General features: G+C 42.1%; 1 protein-coding gene across 1 annotated transcript in view; it reads left to right on the plus strand.

The window, feature by feature from the left end:
• The window catches only part of LOC126457352 (neutral alpha-glucosidase AB), a 120,796-nt gene that overhangs the window by 80,127 nt on the left and 20,434 nt on the right, over positions 1-20,235 (plus strand). Inside the window, exon 12 of the mRNA XM_050093581.1 lies at positions 10,277-10,526. Within this exon, the coding sequence (XP_049949538.1) occupies positions 10,277-10,526 (250 nt within the window). The remainder of the gene's footprint in view (positions 1-10,276; positions 10,527-20,235) is intronic.

The following is a 20,235-nucleotide window of genomic DNA, read 5'->3' on the forward strand; positions in this document are numbered from 1 at the left end:
CTTCTCCATGACAACGCTTGCCCCATCACATCACCTGTCAAACTGTGGATATTCTGTAACAGTTTGTATTTTCATCATCACTTATGCACACTATAGTTCAGACTTAGGGCCCAGTGACCACCACTTGTTTCCCAAGTTAAAAGAACACTTTGCTGTAAGGCATTTCAGTGACAACAGTGAGGTGAAAGATGGGAGGTCCGATGCTTATTCAATAGCACGGTGGCAGGCTAGTATGACATGGGCATACAAAAGCTGCTACAGTGTTTCCAGAAATTCATCAATTGAAATGACAATTATGTGGAAAAGTGGAAAAATACTCAAGCTCGAAAACTATGTACAATTTATTGTGAATAAATGTTTTTTTATATTTAAAAAAAATGGAGACCTTACTTTTGGAATCACCCTTGTAGGTTCCTGAATATTGGTCAAAACAGGAATATATGCATGCACCCCTGTGAACATGGCTGTTGTCGTCTTGGAAGATGAGTGCCCACAGCGTATTCATCATGTAAATGTAGAAGAATGTGCAAAACCTGCTCACAGAGGATGTTGAAATGAACATCCTGGTTTATTTTCAAAGTAACATGAATGAGAAGGCCAAGTCTTGGAACGAGAAATATTCCCTGAACATCTCAAAACTACCTCTTGCTTCAACTACATGCTCCACACATGTCGAGTTAAACTGGATTGTTGCAAGACACTGAGTGCACCATCATTTGGTGAGAGGCAAAATCATTACTAGCCAGATCACTACATGCTCAAATCAACTATTGTCCAGTTCCTGTGTTGTGTATCCAACTAAAGATATGCAGCTGATGTACCACTCTGAGTAACGGCAATTTGCTAGGAAACCTGACTCCAAATGTTCATTGCAGGCATTGGATGGACATGTATTCACTGACTGCAACAAATCATCTCAGGTTTGAAACAGATTGACATTGACACTAAGTGACTCTCTCCTCTACTCCCTGTTAGTTGATTCTTTTTACAAACAGTGTTATTACACTGACAGTGAACTATTGGCAGTGGAACATTATTCCTGTAGGTACACTGGACAGTCATGTTGATGCTCCAACAGATTGGACAACTGTGTTCATCATGTGATCATGAGCACTTGCAAACATGATAGCTTCTTTTTGCCATTGTGTCATGTCTTCACGCCCACTCATCTTACTGCACTGACTCCATACAACCAAGTGGCACATTCACACCATTTCACTGCTGTAACTTACAGCAGGTGGAGGTTCATATGGCTGCCTAGTATCAGATAGACACCATCTACCTGTAAAGAGCTCTAAAGTGACCAGTGTGCTTTTTGAATGGAATGAGTAATATTTAGTCTGTGATCTTATTTTCAAGTCTTGTTTTCTGAAAATGTGAGATACTTTTTCATATGTTTATGGTTTTATGTCATTGTATACCATCTTTGGTTTCTTCGTCTCTTTCACTGTCATTTGCTCTTGTTGTCTTTTACGTTCATTTGTGAAGAACTGTGCCCTTGTGTTCCTGGTAGGCAGCTATTTACCGAAACTTCCTGGCAGATTTAAAATGTGTGCCAGACCAAGACTCTAGTTCAGGACCTTTCACTGGCAAATATCCTACTGACTGAGCTACCCAAGCATAACTCATGACAAGTCCTCACAGCTTTACTTCTGCCAGTTCCTTGATCAAATCTTACAGAAACTCTCCTGCGAAACTTGCAAGACTAGATTCCTGAAAGAAGGGACATTGCAGAGACATGGTTTAGCTACTGCCTGGGGGATGTTTCCAGAAGCTGTAAGGACAGGTCGTGAGTCATGCCTGGGTAGCTCACTTGGTGGAGCACTTGTCTGTTAAAGGTTCCTGAGTTAGAGTCTCAGTCCAGCACACAGTTTTAATCTGCCAGGAAGTTTCATGTCAGTGCACACTCCACTACAGAGTGAAAATTTCATTCTAAGGTGTTTATTGATTTTTGTTTCTTAATTTTGTTGCTCAGCTTTGTTACTATATTTTATTAGTATCGATTGTTGGTTGCTGTTTTTACTATGGTACGGTTCTTTGTTGTATTTGTCTAGTAGTATTGTGTTAGGCTGAGGAGAATGTTTCGAAGTGCTGCTTGTTTAAGTTTGCGTGATTTGATGTTTGGTGTATTAGTTATCAGTTGTTGCACATGTGCTGGTTGTTCCGAGTCTTTAAGCTAATATCTAAGAAATCTTGTCTGTTTTGCTCTTTCTCCATTGCAAAATTTCATCTTATCATGGATTAGATTTGTGACTGTGTGTAACTGGTCAATTAAGCTTTCTGGTTCATCTGTGTGGCATACGAAATGTGATTGGAAAGTTTTAAGAATGGGTCTGCTACTGCTTACTGGTTTGGCAGGCAGGTACACAGAGGATGGGGAATGAGTCATTGCCTTGTCCTTGAACACCCTCCAACAGGAAACTGCGTTTCCTTTATTCAGTTCATTGTGGCAGCTGGTTGAGTGTGGGTCTGTTAGAGCTTGTTGCCAGATTTTGTCTGCGTGAAAATTGATTTAAAAACGGAGCAACGAGTTTGTGTGAAATTTCTAAGACTTACAGATGTGATCCTGAAACCGAAGTGCAGTCGCAGTGGAAGATTTCAGGTTCACCATGACTGAAAAAAGCATGGCAAAGTTGGTCGAAGGTAGAGACAATTTTGGTGATTTTTTTTTTTTTTTTTTTTTTTTTCCCCCCCAATTCTGCCGGTATTGTGCATCATGAATTTACCCCTGGAGGACAGACAATTAACCAGGAATACTATAAATGTGTCCTTGAGCATCTGCGCGGAAAGGTGTGGAAGAAAAAGCCTGCATTTTGGAAAGACAGGAGTCGGGTGCTACACCATGACAACGCTCCGGCTCATCATGCCTTCTCCATTGTTAAATTTTTGACCAAATTCAACATTCCTGTGCTTCCACAACCGCCATATTCCCTTGATTGGCCCCCTGCGGACTTTGGACTGTTTCCTAAACTGCAATTTTCACTGAAAGGGAAGTGATTTGACTCAATTGAAGACACCCAGGCAAATACGGAGAGCATCCTTAACGTACTTCAGGAAAAAAATTTCCAGCAATGTTTCCAAAAGTGGAAACACCAGGGGAGTCGGTGTGTTCAGTCAGAAGGGGGCTATTTTGAAGGAGATGTGTCACAGTAGCATGTAAGTACCACCATTGTACAATTACAAGCCCATTCATAAAACTTTCCATTCACACCTCATAGAATGCCATCTGTGCATATCTAATCCAGTATATCTAATCCCGTTCAAACAGTGAAAGCTTCTCTCCTTTTGTGCTCCTCCCCCCACCCACCCTCCTCCCACTCTCCCTAACCCACAACCTCCTGATGCTGCACTTGTTGGCATTCTAGTCCCTGCACATTCTGCCTGACAGCTTTCGTGTCTCCTATTCCTTGCCCTTCCCCCCCTTCCTCCAGATTGCTGCTTGTATCTCACATTATAGTTGCATTGTGCCAGAGGAGTTGGCAGTCATGTGTGGATGAGGTGTGCTTGTTTGTGTATATGAATGGTGTGTGTTTGTCTTTTGCTGACAAAGGCTGTGGAGAAAACTTATTTAAGTGTCATTTAATTGTACCTCTCTGGAACTTAACATGTCTTCTTTAGGGTAAGTAGCAATCTATCTTTTCCTAAATTGATAATCCAGTTCATGATGATGTATAAATCTGATGTTACTTCGTCAAATATGACATATTCTCTATGGTTCTTAAATATATTTGCTATGTTCTGGACACTGGTAATCCCATTGATAAGTATTCAATTTGCAAATTGAAATCGTTATTGAATTGGAAACAGTTCTGCTCTGTTATCAACAGTTAACAACTTGTCTTCTTTGACCCATTAATGTGGACATGTTCTGTGTGTTTTAAGATTTTGTTCTACCAGATTTGTTGTTTCTGTTATTGGTACATTAGAATACACATTCCTTACATAAGATTGGGGGGGGGGGGGTGGCTGTGCCTTTGTGTGGTGTTTCTTGTAATTCTGTGAACTTGTAATTTATAGTGTTATGACATTTTCAACGTGTCTTTCAAGTAAGTTGGTGAGAACATTCTGGTAGCTCATGGTAAGTCTGACTGAGGTCCTCCGTCTATAACTTAAGTTAGTAACAGGGGGAGGATGCGCTGGGTCTTGTTTGTAACCTGTTTGTTTTCTTTGTCTTCTAATGTGTCTTTGTGTATTTTCAACTTTGTCTGGCAACTGTTCAGTGGATCTGATTTTGGTTTTGTAATTTTGTTTTTTGCGATAAACTCAGGTCTTATTAACGCGGAGCTCTTTGTTCATAAGTACCGCTGTGTTGCCTTTTTCGCTTTTATTCGGTGGTGTTATATTCCTAGTTTCCTTTTGAGTTTTGTGAGTTGTGGACTCTGTACAAAGGTTTACAGTATTTTGTTTCATTTGTGATATTATGTTTTTGACTTCTTTGGGTACAAGCTCTCTTGTTAGACCAATGTTTAGCCTGCTTGTTTTCTTTCTACTTTGTGTATAAGGATTCTTTTTGATTCAGCTATGATGTTTTTATGTATGTTTAATCTATTTGTGTATTTAAGTTGTGCTTCAGACCTTTTTGAAGCAGTTTCATTTCCTTATTATATCACAGTGAAGAAATACAGAAAAAAATGCAGAAATAAAATTGCTTGAAAAAGCTGTTACGTTTTACTTGTTCTCCCCCTCCCCTCTTCCCCTCCCCTCTTCCCCTCCCCTCTTCCCCTCCCCTCTTCCCCTCCCCTCTTCCCCTCCCCTCTTCCCCTCCCCTCTTCCCCTCCCCTCTTCCCCTCCCCTCTTCCCCTCCCCTCTTCCCCTCCCCTCTTCCCCTCCCCTCTTCCCCTCCCCTCTTCCCCTCCCCTCTTCCCCTCCCCTCTTCCCCTCCCCTCTTCCCCTCCCCTCTTCCCCTCCCCTCTTCCCCTCCCCTCTTCCCCTCCCCTCTTCCCCTCCCCTCTTCCCCTCCCCTCTTCCCCTCCCCTCTTCCCCTCCCCTCTTCCCCTCCCCTCTTCCCCTCCCCTCTTCCCCTCCCCTCTTCCCCTCCCCTCTTCCCCTCCCCTCTTCCCCTCCCCTCTTCCCCTCCCCTCTTCCCCTCCCCTCTTCCCCTCCCCTCTTCCCCTCCCCTCTTCCCCTTCCCCTCTTCCCCTTCCCCTCTTCCCCTTCCCCTCTTCCCCTTCCCCTCTTCCCCTTCCCCTCTTCCCCTTCCCCTCTTCCCCTTCCCCTCTTCCCCTTCCCCTCTTCCCCTTCCCCTCTTCCCCTTCCCCTCTTCCCCTTCCCCTCTTCCCCTCCCCTCTTCCCCTCCCCTCTTCCCCTCCCCTCTTCCCCTCCCCTCTTCCCCTCCCCTCTTCCCCTCCCCTCTTCCCCTCCCCTCTTCCCCTCCCCTCTTCCCCTCCTCCCCTCTTCCCCCCCTCCCCTCTTCCCCCCCTCCCCTCTTCCCCCCCTCTTCCCCCCTCCCCTCTTCCCCTCCTCCCCTCTTCCCCCCCTCCCCTCTTCCCCCCCTCCCCTCTTCCCCCCCTCCCCTCTTCCCCCCCTCCCCTCTTCCCCCCCTCCCCTCTTCCCCCCCTCCCCTCTTCCCCCCCTCCCCTCTTCCCCCTCCTCCCCTCTTCCCCCTCCTCCCCTCTTCCCCCTCCTCCCCTCTTCCCCCTCCTCCCCTCTTCCCCCTCCTCCCCTCTTCCCCCTCCTCCCCTCTTCCCCCTCCTCCCCTCTTCCCCCTCTTCCCCCTCCTCCCCTCTTCACCCTCTTCCCCCTCCTCCCCTCTTCACCCTCTTCCCCCTCCTCCCCTCTTCCCCCTCCTCCCCTCTTCCCCCTCCTCCCCTCTTCCCCCTCCTCCCCTCTTCCCCCTCCTCCCCTCTTCCCCCTCCTCCCCTCTCTCCCCCCCTCCTCTCTCCCTCTCCCCTGCTCTCCCTCCCAGCCCTCCCCCTCCCCTTCCCTCCCACCCCCTTCCCCTCCCCTTCCCTCCCACCCCCTTCCCCTCCCCTTCCCTACCACCCCCTCCCCACCCACCCCCCTCCTCTCCTCTCCCTCCCTTCGATCGTCTTTGGACTGAAGATGGCACAGAACTAACTACCTTATTATCTTGGACCTCCTACTTTCTCTGATGCTTCCTGCTTCATCTTTGTCTCCGATCATCTTTGCAGAAGGTGGGTGCTGCTCAGCTTGGGGTCTCGTTTCTAACCTTCCCCATCCCATCCCATTTTCCTCATTGGGGAATAATCCAACAGTTTGTAAAGCTCTAATAGTTTTTTCTGCTTTTGTGTGGCTGCATTGGTACTATTTAGAATTTCATTTCATGAAGGTAGTTACTGGCCAGCCGTTATGTCTCATTGTGACTTTATAAATCCAATATACGACTATATTCAGATAGTGAGAATTTCATACAACTAAGCTAAGATTGTACCAGTAAAATTAAATTTTGCCACACAGAAATCATAGCAAATTGAAAGGATTACGAACGAGAAAGAAGGGTAGGGGAGAGCAGCTGAATTGTATTATTAGAAAAAAAATTATCAAAATAAAGATAATTTGTCAGTTGATCGAGAGTCCCATTAATGTAGTCTCTGAATATTACACTCCTGACTTCAGTAAATTCATAGTGAATGAAAGTAAGTGATGCATCTTGCTCTTCCATGTGATAAGTGGTTGGCCACAGGCTGCTGGAAAGCACCACAAATTCCAGTCCACTAAGTTCTATATGAAGAGTGAAGTAGTTAAGAGACACTGGACTTGTGTTGCGCGCGTGCACACACACACACACACACACACACACACACACACACACACACACACACACACACACACACACAAAAAGCAGCCAGTATATGTGCAGACCATTGCAGATATTTTACTGCAGCCCACTTTTTTTGTGGTCATACAAACCAACATTCGTGTGCTCCCAGTCTGGGCTTTAAAAAACATCACCTGTTGTAGCACCTCTCATTAGCTGCAAAATATATTTTCCCACCAACTACCAGAAAGTAGCTGACATTACTTGTGTATCTTAAGCAGATTATCAGAAAATATCCAGGTCTTTAAGGAAACTTAAGTGCGGTATGTATGTGTCCCACTGAATTTTGTTTAATACTTGTATTTGCAGTCAAACCAAATAAAACTGCTATTCCACTAAAGAAATATGTTAAGTGAGCTCCTAAGTTCCTATACCATAATTGACTTTATAAATAGGATACAGTACAATATTTGTATTTTTGCTGCTTGCACATAAAATCACATTTAAAGAGATTTACTACATTTCTGGAAAAAAATTAATGCACACTTTCAAAGGTTTCCAGTTCACTCAAGATTTATTGTTGCAACAACACATATGGATTACAGATCAATAGCACAAGTGGTACTTGAGTATTAGGTATCAACCCATGCTGAAACACCCACATTAGTACATGGTATAGCCTTCATGGGTTGCAACACACATGCTAACTCTGACATTCAGCCAATTTTACAAATGTGGAATACTGTCTTGGGATAATTATGCCATGCCTGCTTGACCTGTTCGCGTAGTTCTGTAATAGTTGTTGGTTGACGAGTTGCACGAGTCACTTCTTGTCCCATCATATCCCACACATGCCCGGCTGGAAACAAGTCCGGAGATCGTGCTCGCTAGGGAACTTTCTGCACATCTTGCAGAGTGCATTTTCACGGGCAGTGTGTGAGTGAGCATTATCCCATTGGAACAACATAGCACCTTCCTCTTGTGAAAACAGCAAAAGAACATGGCTGATAACATTCTGCATATACTGAGCGCTGGCTAATGTCCTCTCCAGAAACACGAAAGGTGAATGTGAGCTGTCACTTATTGCACCCCAGATAATAAGGGATCGGATGGGGCCGGTGATTCTTGGACGAATGCACTCTATGAGGCAGCGCCCAAGAGGTCTAGGTCGTACATGGAAATGACCGTCTCTTGCATACAGGCAGAATTTGCTATCATTGCTGAAGACCATGACATGCCATTCCATCTTAAGTGATCCTTATCTCTGCTTTGGTAGCTGTATGATCTGCCACTGCTGCCCTTACAATATGACAATCCTGGCGGGTGTCTGTGCTGCGTGGACATCCAGAACTTCTGCAGGTGTGATTATGATCATGTAACCAGTGATACAGCATCGTTGCATAACTTACGCAGCACATCTAACTTGTATGGTAATTCTTAGAAAGTACCACGCTGCCACACGAAAGGAAACAATTTGACCCGTTTCAAACTCACTCAAATGGCTCTTGGAAGCATGTGTGCAGCATCTCCATGGCATGGTTACCTGCTTGCTTCATATGTTTTCACCACACTGAGCCTTCTGGCTGTGAGCATTCCCAATTAAAGGGTAGACACTGATCGTGTGCTGTTGGCTGTATGACTATACTCTCTGATGGCACATGATGTTAAAACCACTATCAGTACATGTGGCATCATTGGATCAAAATCAACATAAGTCTTTCCAGGTGTACTTTTTTTTCTCCCAGTAATGTATTATAAGAAAGTGAATAATTTTAATGCATTGTACATGATATATTGCACTAAAAACTAAAGAGTGAGGATGTAGCAATAAGGATTTTGTATGATTAATTTGCATTTCATCTAAAATAGTGAGACATGAAATATTTGACCATAAATTTCTATAATATATTCCAGTTTATATCTATATTTTAATTACACTAGCCATTTCTGAAAAGGAATTATCCAATTACTCAACAGGAACAATCAGTGTACATTTGTATTTCGATCATATACTGATCCTCCTCACAGTTGAATTAGTAGATAATTCTTATATAAATTACTGCCTTGTCAGAAACAATGTAATCCTATTATTAAAGAAATAGCTTATGTGTGAGTGAGTGTATTGTTAAATGAAAAGTAAAATGGTCTTGTTATGTCTTAACTACACCAAGCATGTCAAAAGAAGAAGAAATATACAGGATGACTCAAAAGAACAGGAAATTTTGTAATGAAGGTTAATGGATGAGTAGAATTACTTTACTCATATTTATTTATATCAATATATAATACAAAGTATGCCATTATTTAATGTCACAAGCGTTTTTATTTTATTTCCTGAATATCACATCCAATTGATGAGCTCCCCATCAGTGCTCACGTCACTGCAGCCTGATAGGAGTGTTATGCATGGCTCAACTTGACATTTTAGTAGGAATCCCGGAAATTTCTTCTCGTATTCTTGATTTTAAGTTCTTCGGTCATAGGAGGTCAAGTGCGATAAACTGCACTCTTACAGTGGCCCCTGTCAGGTCAGACAATCTTCGGGACCGTGCAATGTTACTGTGCCTTGATATCACACAGTTACCAAACAACCATCCCATGGCTTCCATCAGTATCTGTGCCATTGCTTCTTCATGTTGAAACCAACTGTTGGCAGGAAAATGAGGCAATTCATGCACAAGAAAACTTTCCATAATGGCAATATAATGAACAGACATTACAGTGGTTGCACAACTGACACTCGTGTAGCTGATGTGGATTCTGTCTACTGAGAAAGCCATTGAGGCAGAAGCAGCTTCATCTGACATCAACAGGTTGTTGATGAAACTGTTCTCGTTTCGCACTTTTGCTAACACGCTTTCAGCATATCGTCTCTGTATTAGCAGATCACTAGAGGTTGCTGAATGATCTTCAACTTATACAAATGGAACTTTGGATCCACTTTCATTATTTGTTGAACACTCCAGTGATGCAACTGTAGAGAAATTGCATGACTTTGAACAGAGTGCTGTGGGCTTCTTATGAAAGCAGTTCGGACAGCCTTGATATTGTCTCTTGTATGAGCAGTATGGGGTCTCTCTGCAGATTGCTACGTCAATGCAGAACCTGTTGCTTCAAAATTGGTGACCCATGTGTTGATTGCGTGTGCTGAGGGGACAACACTATACCATCAGATGTTGAAATGATGGTGAAATTGTCGATGTGCAGCCCTTACACTTCCATTCTTGAAATAACCTTTTACCACAAAAGCATGCTGTACACCATTCCATTGCTCCTTGTTTACTGTTAACTGAATTGCAAGACAATGCAAGCAGCAGTCTATGTATCATTCAGTGCCATCTGCCTCGCAGTGTTGCCACAACACATTCCAAAATTTCCCGTTCTTTTGACACCCTGTATTTCAAAGATTGTTTGCAGAATTAACTAGAATGCAAAGCTGTTAATGTGCCATGTATTTTTAATGTAATAATTTGTAATTAGAAGTTTGTATAAACATGCTTAAGGTCTTTGTGTTTTTGCTGTATTATTAGCTAAGTACCTGTTTTATTGATGTTGCAGGCTGGTGCATTTCAACCATTTTTCCGCTCCCACTCTCATATTGATACAAAGCGTCGAGAGCCATGGTTGTTTGATGATGCAACACTGCACCACATTAGGGAAGCTTTGAACAAGCGCTATGCATTGCTTCCATACATTTACACCTTGTTTTTTGAACATGAAATTTCAGGGTTACCAGTCATGTGGCCATTGTGGCTCGAATTTCCATCTGAAACAGCTGTCTTTGCTGTAGACGATGAATATCTTCTAGGTGAGATTCAGTTCAATTTTCTATTTGATTAATAGAATTTTGAAAATATACTCCAGCTTGTGTTGTTCTAACCATACTTGAAAATGGTTTCATAAAACTGTCATAACTGCCAAATATTTTACCATAAAACATTAAACTCTCTAAGGCAGATGTGGAAAACTAAGGAGTTTGTGACCCATATTGTTGTTGCAAATGTGTTGGAAGATAAATTTCATTTTCCTGGAGTGGATGAAAACACACATGAAAATGTAAATCAGAGTAACTGGACAGTTATTTGAACTTCCTATGTTCAGAAATGAGAGTCCAGTGTTATGCAGAGCAGCACTTCGCTCAGTTGTTTATTTACTGCAAAAATTAGTTACTATTAGTAATGTTTGGAAGACAGATATGACATGTTGTGTCGATGTCTTCATTTTGCTGTGGAGACAGAAAAATTTCTGTAATACTGCACGTCTATCCTTTCCTATCACCAGTTATTTATCCATTGACTCATACTAGCCTTTCATTTGGTCAGACTAAATGACGCTTGAATAGTACCTGCAAAAAAGGTAAATTGAGGATAAACTTACTTTAGATGACTAAGAATTTTTTGTGGGCCTGTGTTTACAAATGCAGATCAATCTTGGAATAAAGTAGATACATGCAGAAGAGGGTTGAAAGATAGGGATTAAGATAGCCAGTGAAATGAAGAATATAAAACTACATTAATACTGAAATAAAGCATAAAATTCAGTAATTGAAAACACTATGTGCACCATATGGCTTGTGTAGTTCCTGTTCTTCACTCTATTCTCGTGTTCCTACTTTCTTTTTGTTGTGTCATGCCTGTTAGTCAAATACAGGGTGCTAGGAAAACTGCCTTCTCGGATCGCTAGACAACAATTCAAGCAAATTGTATTAATGAAGTTTATTACAGGAAATAAATGACAGTATTTAACTTTGAGCATTTACAATGATGGGTTGCAAGTAAATGACAACAGACAAATAAGAAGTCTCATCAGTATAGACAATGCCTAATACAAGTGAAATTGTACAGTTCCTAAGTCACTGCTGTAGCACTTGTAAATGGCTAGTCTTCAACTGGACTGTGGCCAGGTGGAGCAGCGCTTATGTTCTCTTCACCTAGAGGCTGCTGCTATTTCGGTGTTGTATTAAAGAGGGGTCGGTCAGCGTACGATTGGCTGATGTTGTCTCGCGGCCCTCTCCGCTCTAATAACATTCTTGACTGACGTGCCAGTGCTCGACGTTACGCCAAAACATCCTCCCCCAAAGTGACGGACCATCGTAGTATAGGGAGCTTGCAGGGTAGGGGCAGGCAGGAGTATGGACGTTGTGCTAGACCAGAAGCTGTGGATGCAAGAGACGTCAGGCTTCTGGTCGTACCTTGCCATCCAGCCTTCGCTCTGGCGGAAATGTCCCCCGCAAAATAACCAGAACAGTACGCATCCACCTCCTGAGGCCCATAACCAGACATAGAAGGCATTGGGTGCTGCGGTGTGGGCAGGTCCAGCTCCATTGGTAGGACGAATGCAGGCGGAGGCAGTGAAGGCTCTGTCTCCATGGAGTCGTTCAGCGATGTTGTGATGACACCCTCTGGCAGTTGCTGTGGCTGCGCTGTCCTCGGGATCTGTGAATGTGGGTGAAGTGACACAGAAGGATCACTGTGCACATGGCAGTGATGAATTTGTTAGTGATGTCGGTGCTGCATCCTGTCTGGGCCTGAAATGAGATACATGCATATGTGAAGTCGATGGAGGATCTCGCCTCGGCCCAACATCTGCTGTTGCTTAAAAGTGTGAGAAACACAATGTCATGCGACGTGAAAAGATACTTTCAGCCTTCCTTTTGCACTGGATGCTGAGGAGGGTGGAGCATATGGAGCAGTGTCTGATGGCGGCGGCCGTGAATTAATTCAGACAGCGATGGTCCATCTCGTGGATGCAAACGATAGGAGGCAAGAAACACTTGCGGTACGTGATCCCTGTTGTGTGCAGTGCAAAGTTTGGCCATCTGCTGTGTGAAGGTTCTAAAAAAATGTTATGCTTTGCCTTTTGATTGTGGATGGACCAGTGCAGTAGTTAGATGCTGTATGCCATTGCATTCACAGAATGTTTCAAATTCATTTGACGTAAACTTGTCCGACACTCTGATTTCTGGCAAATCTTCGAGGCAAAAATAGTGTACAGCACCTGAATTGTTCTTTGTGACATTGTTGAGTTCATTGGCACAGCAAAAGGAAACTTACTATAAGAGTCTACCACAATTAACCAATGAATGTTCCAAAAGGGTCCTGCAAAGTCTACGTGCACACATTGCCATGGTGATTGCAACATAAGCCAAGCAGAGAACTTTTGTGGCGGAGCGGACTGATTTTCCGCACATGCATGACACTGTGATGTCATCTGTTCTATTTGGGTGTCCATACCCTGCCAAGTGTTGATGCGCTAACTGTTTCTTATGAACAATCCCCCCAGTGTCCTTAGTGAAGTAACTGCGACACTTCTTTTTGCAAAGCCTTAGGGATCAACACGTGACTTTCCACTGTCATTTTGAACAAGAATCACACCTTGCTGTATAGCAAGGCTATACTGATGTGCAAAGTATCAGTGCACAACTGAGTTCTTTATGCTATGCAGTGAGTGAGGCCAAGATGTGCAAATGTATTTTAGCAAAATGTTCAAATTTGAAACAGCTTCCGTGGCCTGTGTAATTTTCCAATAGTTCAGAGGAAAAGATTGTAGCAATTCAGAATCCTGATCATCAATGTGACAACAAGATACAGCAGAAGCGTCAAAGTCTGTATCAGAGCCAATCGGAAGACATGAAAGTGCGTCCGCATTACCATATTGAGCCTTCGGATGTTACACAATCTCGTACTGATATTGAGACAGCAATGAAGCCTCTTTCTCAATTTGTGAATGGTTACACTGAGCTTTGGACAACACTTTTGATGCGAAAGCAATAAGCCTGTCTTTATAATCAGTGCTGTGTGAAAGCATTGCCCCGATTCCATAAGAGGAAGCGCAGGATGTATATGCTCCGGGACAATTGGGAAATCTGGGAAAAACCTGGGAATTTTTTCATCCGGGAGAAAACTGGGAAAAACCCGGGAATTTTTAAGTGTTCCAGAATTTTTTATTCTCCTAGTTTTCAGTTAAATTTTTTATAGTTTTTGCCAGTAAGAACTGATACTCTAACATAGAATTTTGATTTAGCTCATTACTGCAATATAATACTGCAGCAATAAAACATAAATGAGGAAAAAAATAGATAAAACTTAAGTTGCAAAGGAAATGTGCTATTTACAGCAACAAAACACAGTGCACACACAAGCGTCTGCCAACAGCTTTAGCACGAAGACTATTCAAAATGTCATAACAACAAACTGCTTCCGATGGGCGTTACATCACAACATGTTACATTAGGTTCGTTTGAGCAGTTGCCAGCGGGCTTCTGTGCATGCGCAGTTGAGTTACGTATGAGCAGTACCTTCTCCCGCTTCTGGCTGCTTCAAATGCAGCTGTTAGCTGTATCAAGGTAACTAGACATGAGCTGTATCAGCAATAGCAACAAGCAGCCAAATGCTACCCGGAAACATTTTTCTGGCGCACCCAAGCTGCCAGATTTGCACATACGCAGAGCAGTCTTGAGTTGTAGTGGGATGAGGGGTAGTCTCCATGTGTACGATGTTTACGTTTAGTGATTTTGCTGTTTCCTCTTGGTTTACAGCTCTCAAGAACAAAACAGATTTCTATGGCCGGGAGCTATAAAGGGAATTAAAATATTCACATAATTATGGGAGGCTAAAATATGTTATTAGTTTTCTGATTTAATTTTATTTCTAGGATTTTGGCAATTGGCTATTAATTATCTTGCCGAACAACTAAGTTATTCTTGTCAATTTATTATAAAAGTTGGACTTAATTAATCTTTTCCACAGAGGCAGTCAATATGTTTGAAATACTATTGGCTAGTGTCAGCTATGTGCGAAATATATTTGAAATACTATTAGCTAGTGTCAGCTATGTGTGAAATTTCAAGTGCATGTTGTTATCTTTGGGGACGTATGGCATTGTGCCATAATAAAGAACTAAACATGAGATAATACAGTACTGGTACTCTAAGAAAATTTGCATTCCGAAAACCACACTAAAAGTTGAATATCATCTTGGGGCCTACTTCTTTGTGAATCTGGACATACAAATGTTCTCTTCAAGTCAAATTATTTGTTTTAGTTTGATTTACGAAATTCTGAGCCGGCCGCGGTGGCCGTGCGGTTCTAGGCGCTCCAGTCCGGAGCCGCAGGTTCGAATCCTGCCTTGGGCATGGATGTGTGTGATGTCCTTAGGTTAGTTAGGTTTAAGTAGTTCGTAGTTTTAGGGGACTGATGACCACGGCAGTTAAGTCCATAGTGCTCAGAGCCATTTGAACCATTTTTGAACGAAATTCCGATGCTCGAAGTATCTGTTGATGTCCTGTTGCATTTATCACATAATGCCATATACGTACACACATACAGGCTACCAACATCATCGTAGCTGTGCATGCACAGTAACACTATTTTCTGGTGCTTTCTGACAACTGCTGAAACGAATTCTGACAGGTCGCGGGAAAATTTGCAATTGGTTGTTTGAAAAAGCGTTACTTTCAAACCACATTTTACTGTACACAATATGAGTTATGTCAATTGTGCGAATGTGCTTTGAATTTTTTAAACCACAGAGCGTTTGATTGTAATTTAAAGCTTAATCCTTTGAGAGCCAGCCACTTAGAAGAATTTCGAACCCAGAAGACCAGACATTTGCATCATTACTTTAAATTTTGCTGACACATTTGTGTGATGTATCGAAGTGTAACACACACAAAAAGACAAATGTTACATATGAAAGCTTAGCTTTTCTTGTAGCTACACTGTGTACATTAATTTAAACCATTAACTTTACCTATTTGAGTGCTTGCGCTACTTAACAGTGATGTTGCTATAGGCTGACTACATCACATGTCCTATGCTCTGAATCATTACGTTTACATGCGACACGTCTTCTGAAAGACGAAAACAGAATTTCGGAAACTGTTTTTCACTATCGTGTTTACACTTTAAGGTGTGAAGTGGATTCGTCAGCACGGTTAAGTACAGCACCTGGAAAACAGCTGTTACAGTTTCTGATTTCGTCAGCACAATCGCTATTTCACTTCAACTAGACTAGTTGTAGATAGTTAGTCTAACATTCCTACTTATCATTCACTTTACAAAAAGCTACTCCGTCCATATTACCCGAATTTTTTTAAAAATAAGACTAAACCTGATAGCCCAAGCACATTTTAAAAGAGGTTGTGTTTACATGGGAGCGAAAATTGATTGCAGGTTTGGAAAACCAGCAACCAGAAGCGGATTTCCAGAACGGATTTTGAAATGTTTACAGGTCCACCCAGGATCGGTACTGGGAGACCGGTTTACGAAATCCAGTTTTGGGAGCCCCATGTAAACGCGTTGAATATCTGCTATCATCGGCTAGTGAGATCACGTGACATGAGCTATGATTGGCTTACAAAAACACTTTGTGATCACAATTTCAATGCTTTAGAAACAAACGTTCTGTCGTTTGGTGGAATTTGACTATATATTTTCGTAATACAAAAATATGCAGCGTACATGTTGCTGCACATCAAAGATCTTTCCAAAACACATTTTTTCTTCTGGGGTTCATTTCTTAAAGTAGCAGGAGGTTCTATGCCGGTGTGTAAAACCTTAACCCTTCAAAGGATTGCTAAGTTTTATGATCCCAAGGGAAAGTATATTGTCACTTAACATGGAAAAAGCATATTTTCACCCAGGAGAAAGTGTATTTTGTAACCCGGAAATCTGGGAAACACCCTGGAATTTTTTTCCTTGTCCGCGTATACACCCTGAAGCGTCAACGTGCAACACAACTGGTTTTTGAGGATCAAAATGATCTAAGCAGCAATCACTGAGCAATGCATCTTTTTAGTTTGTGAAAAGCTTCTTGACACACATCTGTCCAGACAAAGGGAACATGTGCAGCATTCGGTATGAACCGAATATAATAGTTCATTTCCCCTAAAAATAACTGCAATTCTGTGACATTGCAAGGAACTGGCAAATCACCTATGGCGAACAAATGCAAATGAAGATGATGTACGCCTTGACTGTTGATGACCTGACATAGATACTGCAACTCAGGTTTAAAAAAGAAATCACACTTGTCCAGTCTGCACTTTAGTCCTGCATCAGGTAATACACGAAACAAAGCATGCAAATTTGCAATATGTTCTTCAGGTTTATGACCTGCTATGAGAATATCATCCAAATAGTTTGAACAGTTTGGTGCTTGAGCAGTCAGATGTTCCAAAGTTCATTGGAAAATTGCGGGTGCAGAAGCACTGCCAAAAGGCAAACGCAAATATTTAAACAAGCCCAAATGAGTATTTACAACACACACTTTTTGAGATTCTTCATCTAGTGGGATTTGAGGATATGCATCACAGAAATCGATTTTTCAAAAGTAACAACCAGCACCTAATCTGTCCACGAGATCCTCTGGGTGTAGCAATGAGTAAGTATCAGTCACAGTTTGTGTTTTTTTTACTGTAGACTTAAAGTCAATAAAGAGGCAAATGTGACCTGAAGGTTTGTGGAGAAAAACCAGTGGACTTGCCCATTGACTAGATTGTATGGGCCCAATAGCTCCGCTATCTTGCAATTCTTGAAGTTCAGCAGTGACTTTGTCCTGTAATGTAATGAGAACAGTTCTGGCCCATCAAAATTTCGGCTGAGCATTGTGTTTGATAGTGATATGTGCAACAAAATTGTTAGCCTTGCCTAAATCTTCAGATAAAAGTTCTGGGAATACTTTCAGGAAGCTAGCAACACTGTCTTTTGCATTGAATGCGGACTCTGACAATACATTGTCCTGAATGTTAAAGCCAAACAAATCAAATGAATCAAGGTCAAATGTGTTCTCACAAGCAAGTGATTGTAGCACAGTGAAAGTTACTGTACACGTATGCGAGTGATATGTGGCAGGCAATTTGCCAAGTACGGGAATGTCTTGTCCATTATAAGCTGTCAGGTGCATGCTAGTTTTAGACAGATGTGAGGAACCTAACAGTTCATATGTATTAAGATTCAGCAGTGTAACAGAGGCACTCATGTCCAACAGAAATTTCACACATTTTCCACAAAGAAGCAAATGAGCAAAAATTTTGTTGGACTGTTATAGCACTGAAGAAAATGTTCGCTTGCTGGTTTTGCTAATGCCCGCAGCAGGCTTTGAATACATTGCATTAATTACAAGGTCCTTGTGATGACATTTTTTGTGAGTGGGCAGATTTCTTAAGTTTGTTCCGATGCAAACATACGGATGGTACATGTCCTTTCATGACACAAGCATAACATCGTGCATGTTGGGATGGGCAGTCTTGGCATTTGTGTGGTGAATAGCACAAAGGGCATAACTTAATTCCAATCGCCTGTCTAAAGAGTTGTTTGCTCAGCGTGGCGTGCACGAGCTGCCACTGCCTAATGGTCTGTTCGCTAACAAGGGACTCAACCCGACAAATTGCTTGCTGCTCAAACTTATCGGCCTACACAGCACCAGATTCATACTGTTCTAGTATTTGCACTACGTGCTGAAATGATTGGTTGGACTGTTTCAAAATCTGTTCTCTGAATCTGACATCAGTTACATTGTACACAATCTCATCATGCAACATCACATCTGAATACAAAGCACCACAAGCACATTTGCATTTGCATGTTCTCGTCATACCCTGAAAATCTATTACACACGATAAGTTTATTCTGACCGTTTCTTGCAATTAAAGAATTGACACATAGCTGCTACCACATTCACTTGTTGGTCATAATAGTTAGCGAATGTACAACCTGATCATACGGAAGTTCACTCAGGTTTGTGTTAGGATGATTCTGAACACTGCTCTTCCTACCATGGACAAGAAATAGAAAAGTTTCATTGTACCTGGTACATTGTGAGCAATTACATGGGCTTCAAACAGTTGCAACCACTAGAGCAATTCTTCTTCTAGTTCATGGAACTGGTGAAAAGGCAGTATAGCACTTGGAGCTGCTGTAGGTGGCTGCTGTACTACTGCATTCATTTGATTCGCCAGGAGCTGTTGTACTGTACTGAGTAGAGATGCAATCTCTTGCGTCTGAAGCTGAAACATCTGTATGAGGTGTGTTGCATCTGTCGCTTGCAGCTGAGGCACCTGTGTGTGGGGGGGATTGAGGTTGGTGAAGTGGGTTGCTCATATTTGAAAATACAAAGGCAATAAACAGACAAGGCAAGCAGAAAAAATAAGTACAAAAGTAAAGAAATTTTCTGCACTGCCCACCTGAAAACACTGATTAGCAAAAATACTACAAGAGATGGTTAAAGCAAGTAAACACACCCCTGCAAAGAGAAGCAAATGTAGAATTAATGCGCCAGCAAAACTCAAAAGAAAATTTCTGGCAGCCAGGCTCAGGGTGTTGCTATGGAATCCTTTGACCACCTCGTTGCCAATGTTGTGTCCAACCCACTTGTCTAATATGAAGTGGCTAAGAAACCTGCTTTCCTGGATTGCTAGACAACAGTTCAAGCAAATCATATTACTGAAGTTTATTACAGAAAATAAATGACAGTACTTAACTTTGAGCATTTACAATGATGGGTTGCAAGCAAATGTTGTTGTTGTTGTTGTTGTTGTTGTTGTTGTCTTCAGTCCTGAGACTGGTTTGATGCAGCTCTCCATGCTACTCTATCCTGTGCAAGCTTCATCATCTCCCAGTACTTACTGCAACCTATATCCTTCTGAATCTGCTTGGTGTATCTTGGTCTCCCTCTATGATTTTTACCCTCCACGCTGCCCTCAAATACTAAATTTGTGATCCCTTGATGCCTCAGAATATGTCCTACCAACTGGTCCCTTCTTCTAGTTAAGTTGTGCCACAAACTCCTCCCCAATTCCCTTCAATACCTCCTCATTAGTATCCCATCTAATCTTCAGCATTCTTCTGTAGCACCTAATTTCGAAAGCTTCTATACTCTTCTTGTCCAAACTATTTATTGTCCATGTTTCATTTCTGTACATGGCTACACTCCATACAAATACTTTCAGAAACGACTTCCTGACATTTAAATCTATACATGATGTTAACAAATTTCTCTTCTTCAGAAACGCTTTCCTTGCCATTGCCAGTCTACAAGCAAGCAAATGGCAACAGACAAATTAGAAATCTCATCAGTATAGAAAGTGCCTAATACAAGTGAAATTATACAGTTCCTAAGTCACTGCTTTAGATCTCATAGACGGCTAGTCTTCAACTGGGCTGCGGCCAGGCAGAACGGTGCTTATGTTCTCATCACCTAGAGGCTGCTGCTGTCTCAGTGTTGTCTTAAAGAGGGGTCGGTCAATGTACTATTGGCTGATGTCGTCTCGCAGCCCTCTTGGCTCTAACATTCTTGACTGTCAAGCTTGCACTTGACATTACGCCGGAACACTTTGTATGTTGTAATCAATTGTATTCAATAGTTTTTACTTTGTTTTCTGTTATTATAAGTGTGAGCACTACTGTATGTGGAAGAAGGCTGCTTTGCCTGTATTTCTTCCTAGTTTTCTGTTCTTTCTGGACCATTGCTGGTACAGTTGTGTGTCCACTTGTTCATTCACACCTTCCCTTTTATTA

Source organism: Schistocerca serialis, chromosome 2 (genome assembly GCF_023864345.2).
Source record: "Schistocerca serialis cubense isolate TAMUIC-IGC-003099 chromosome 2, iqSchSeri2.2, whole genome shotgun sequence".
Lineage (NCBI taxonomy): Eukaryota > Metazoa > Arthropoda > Insecta > Orthoptera > Acrididae > Schistocerca > Schistocerca serialis.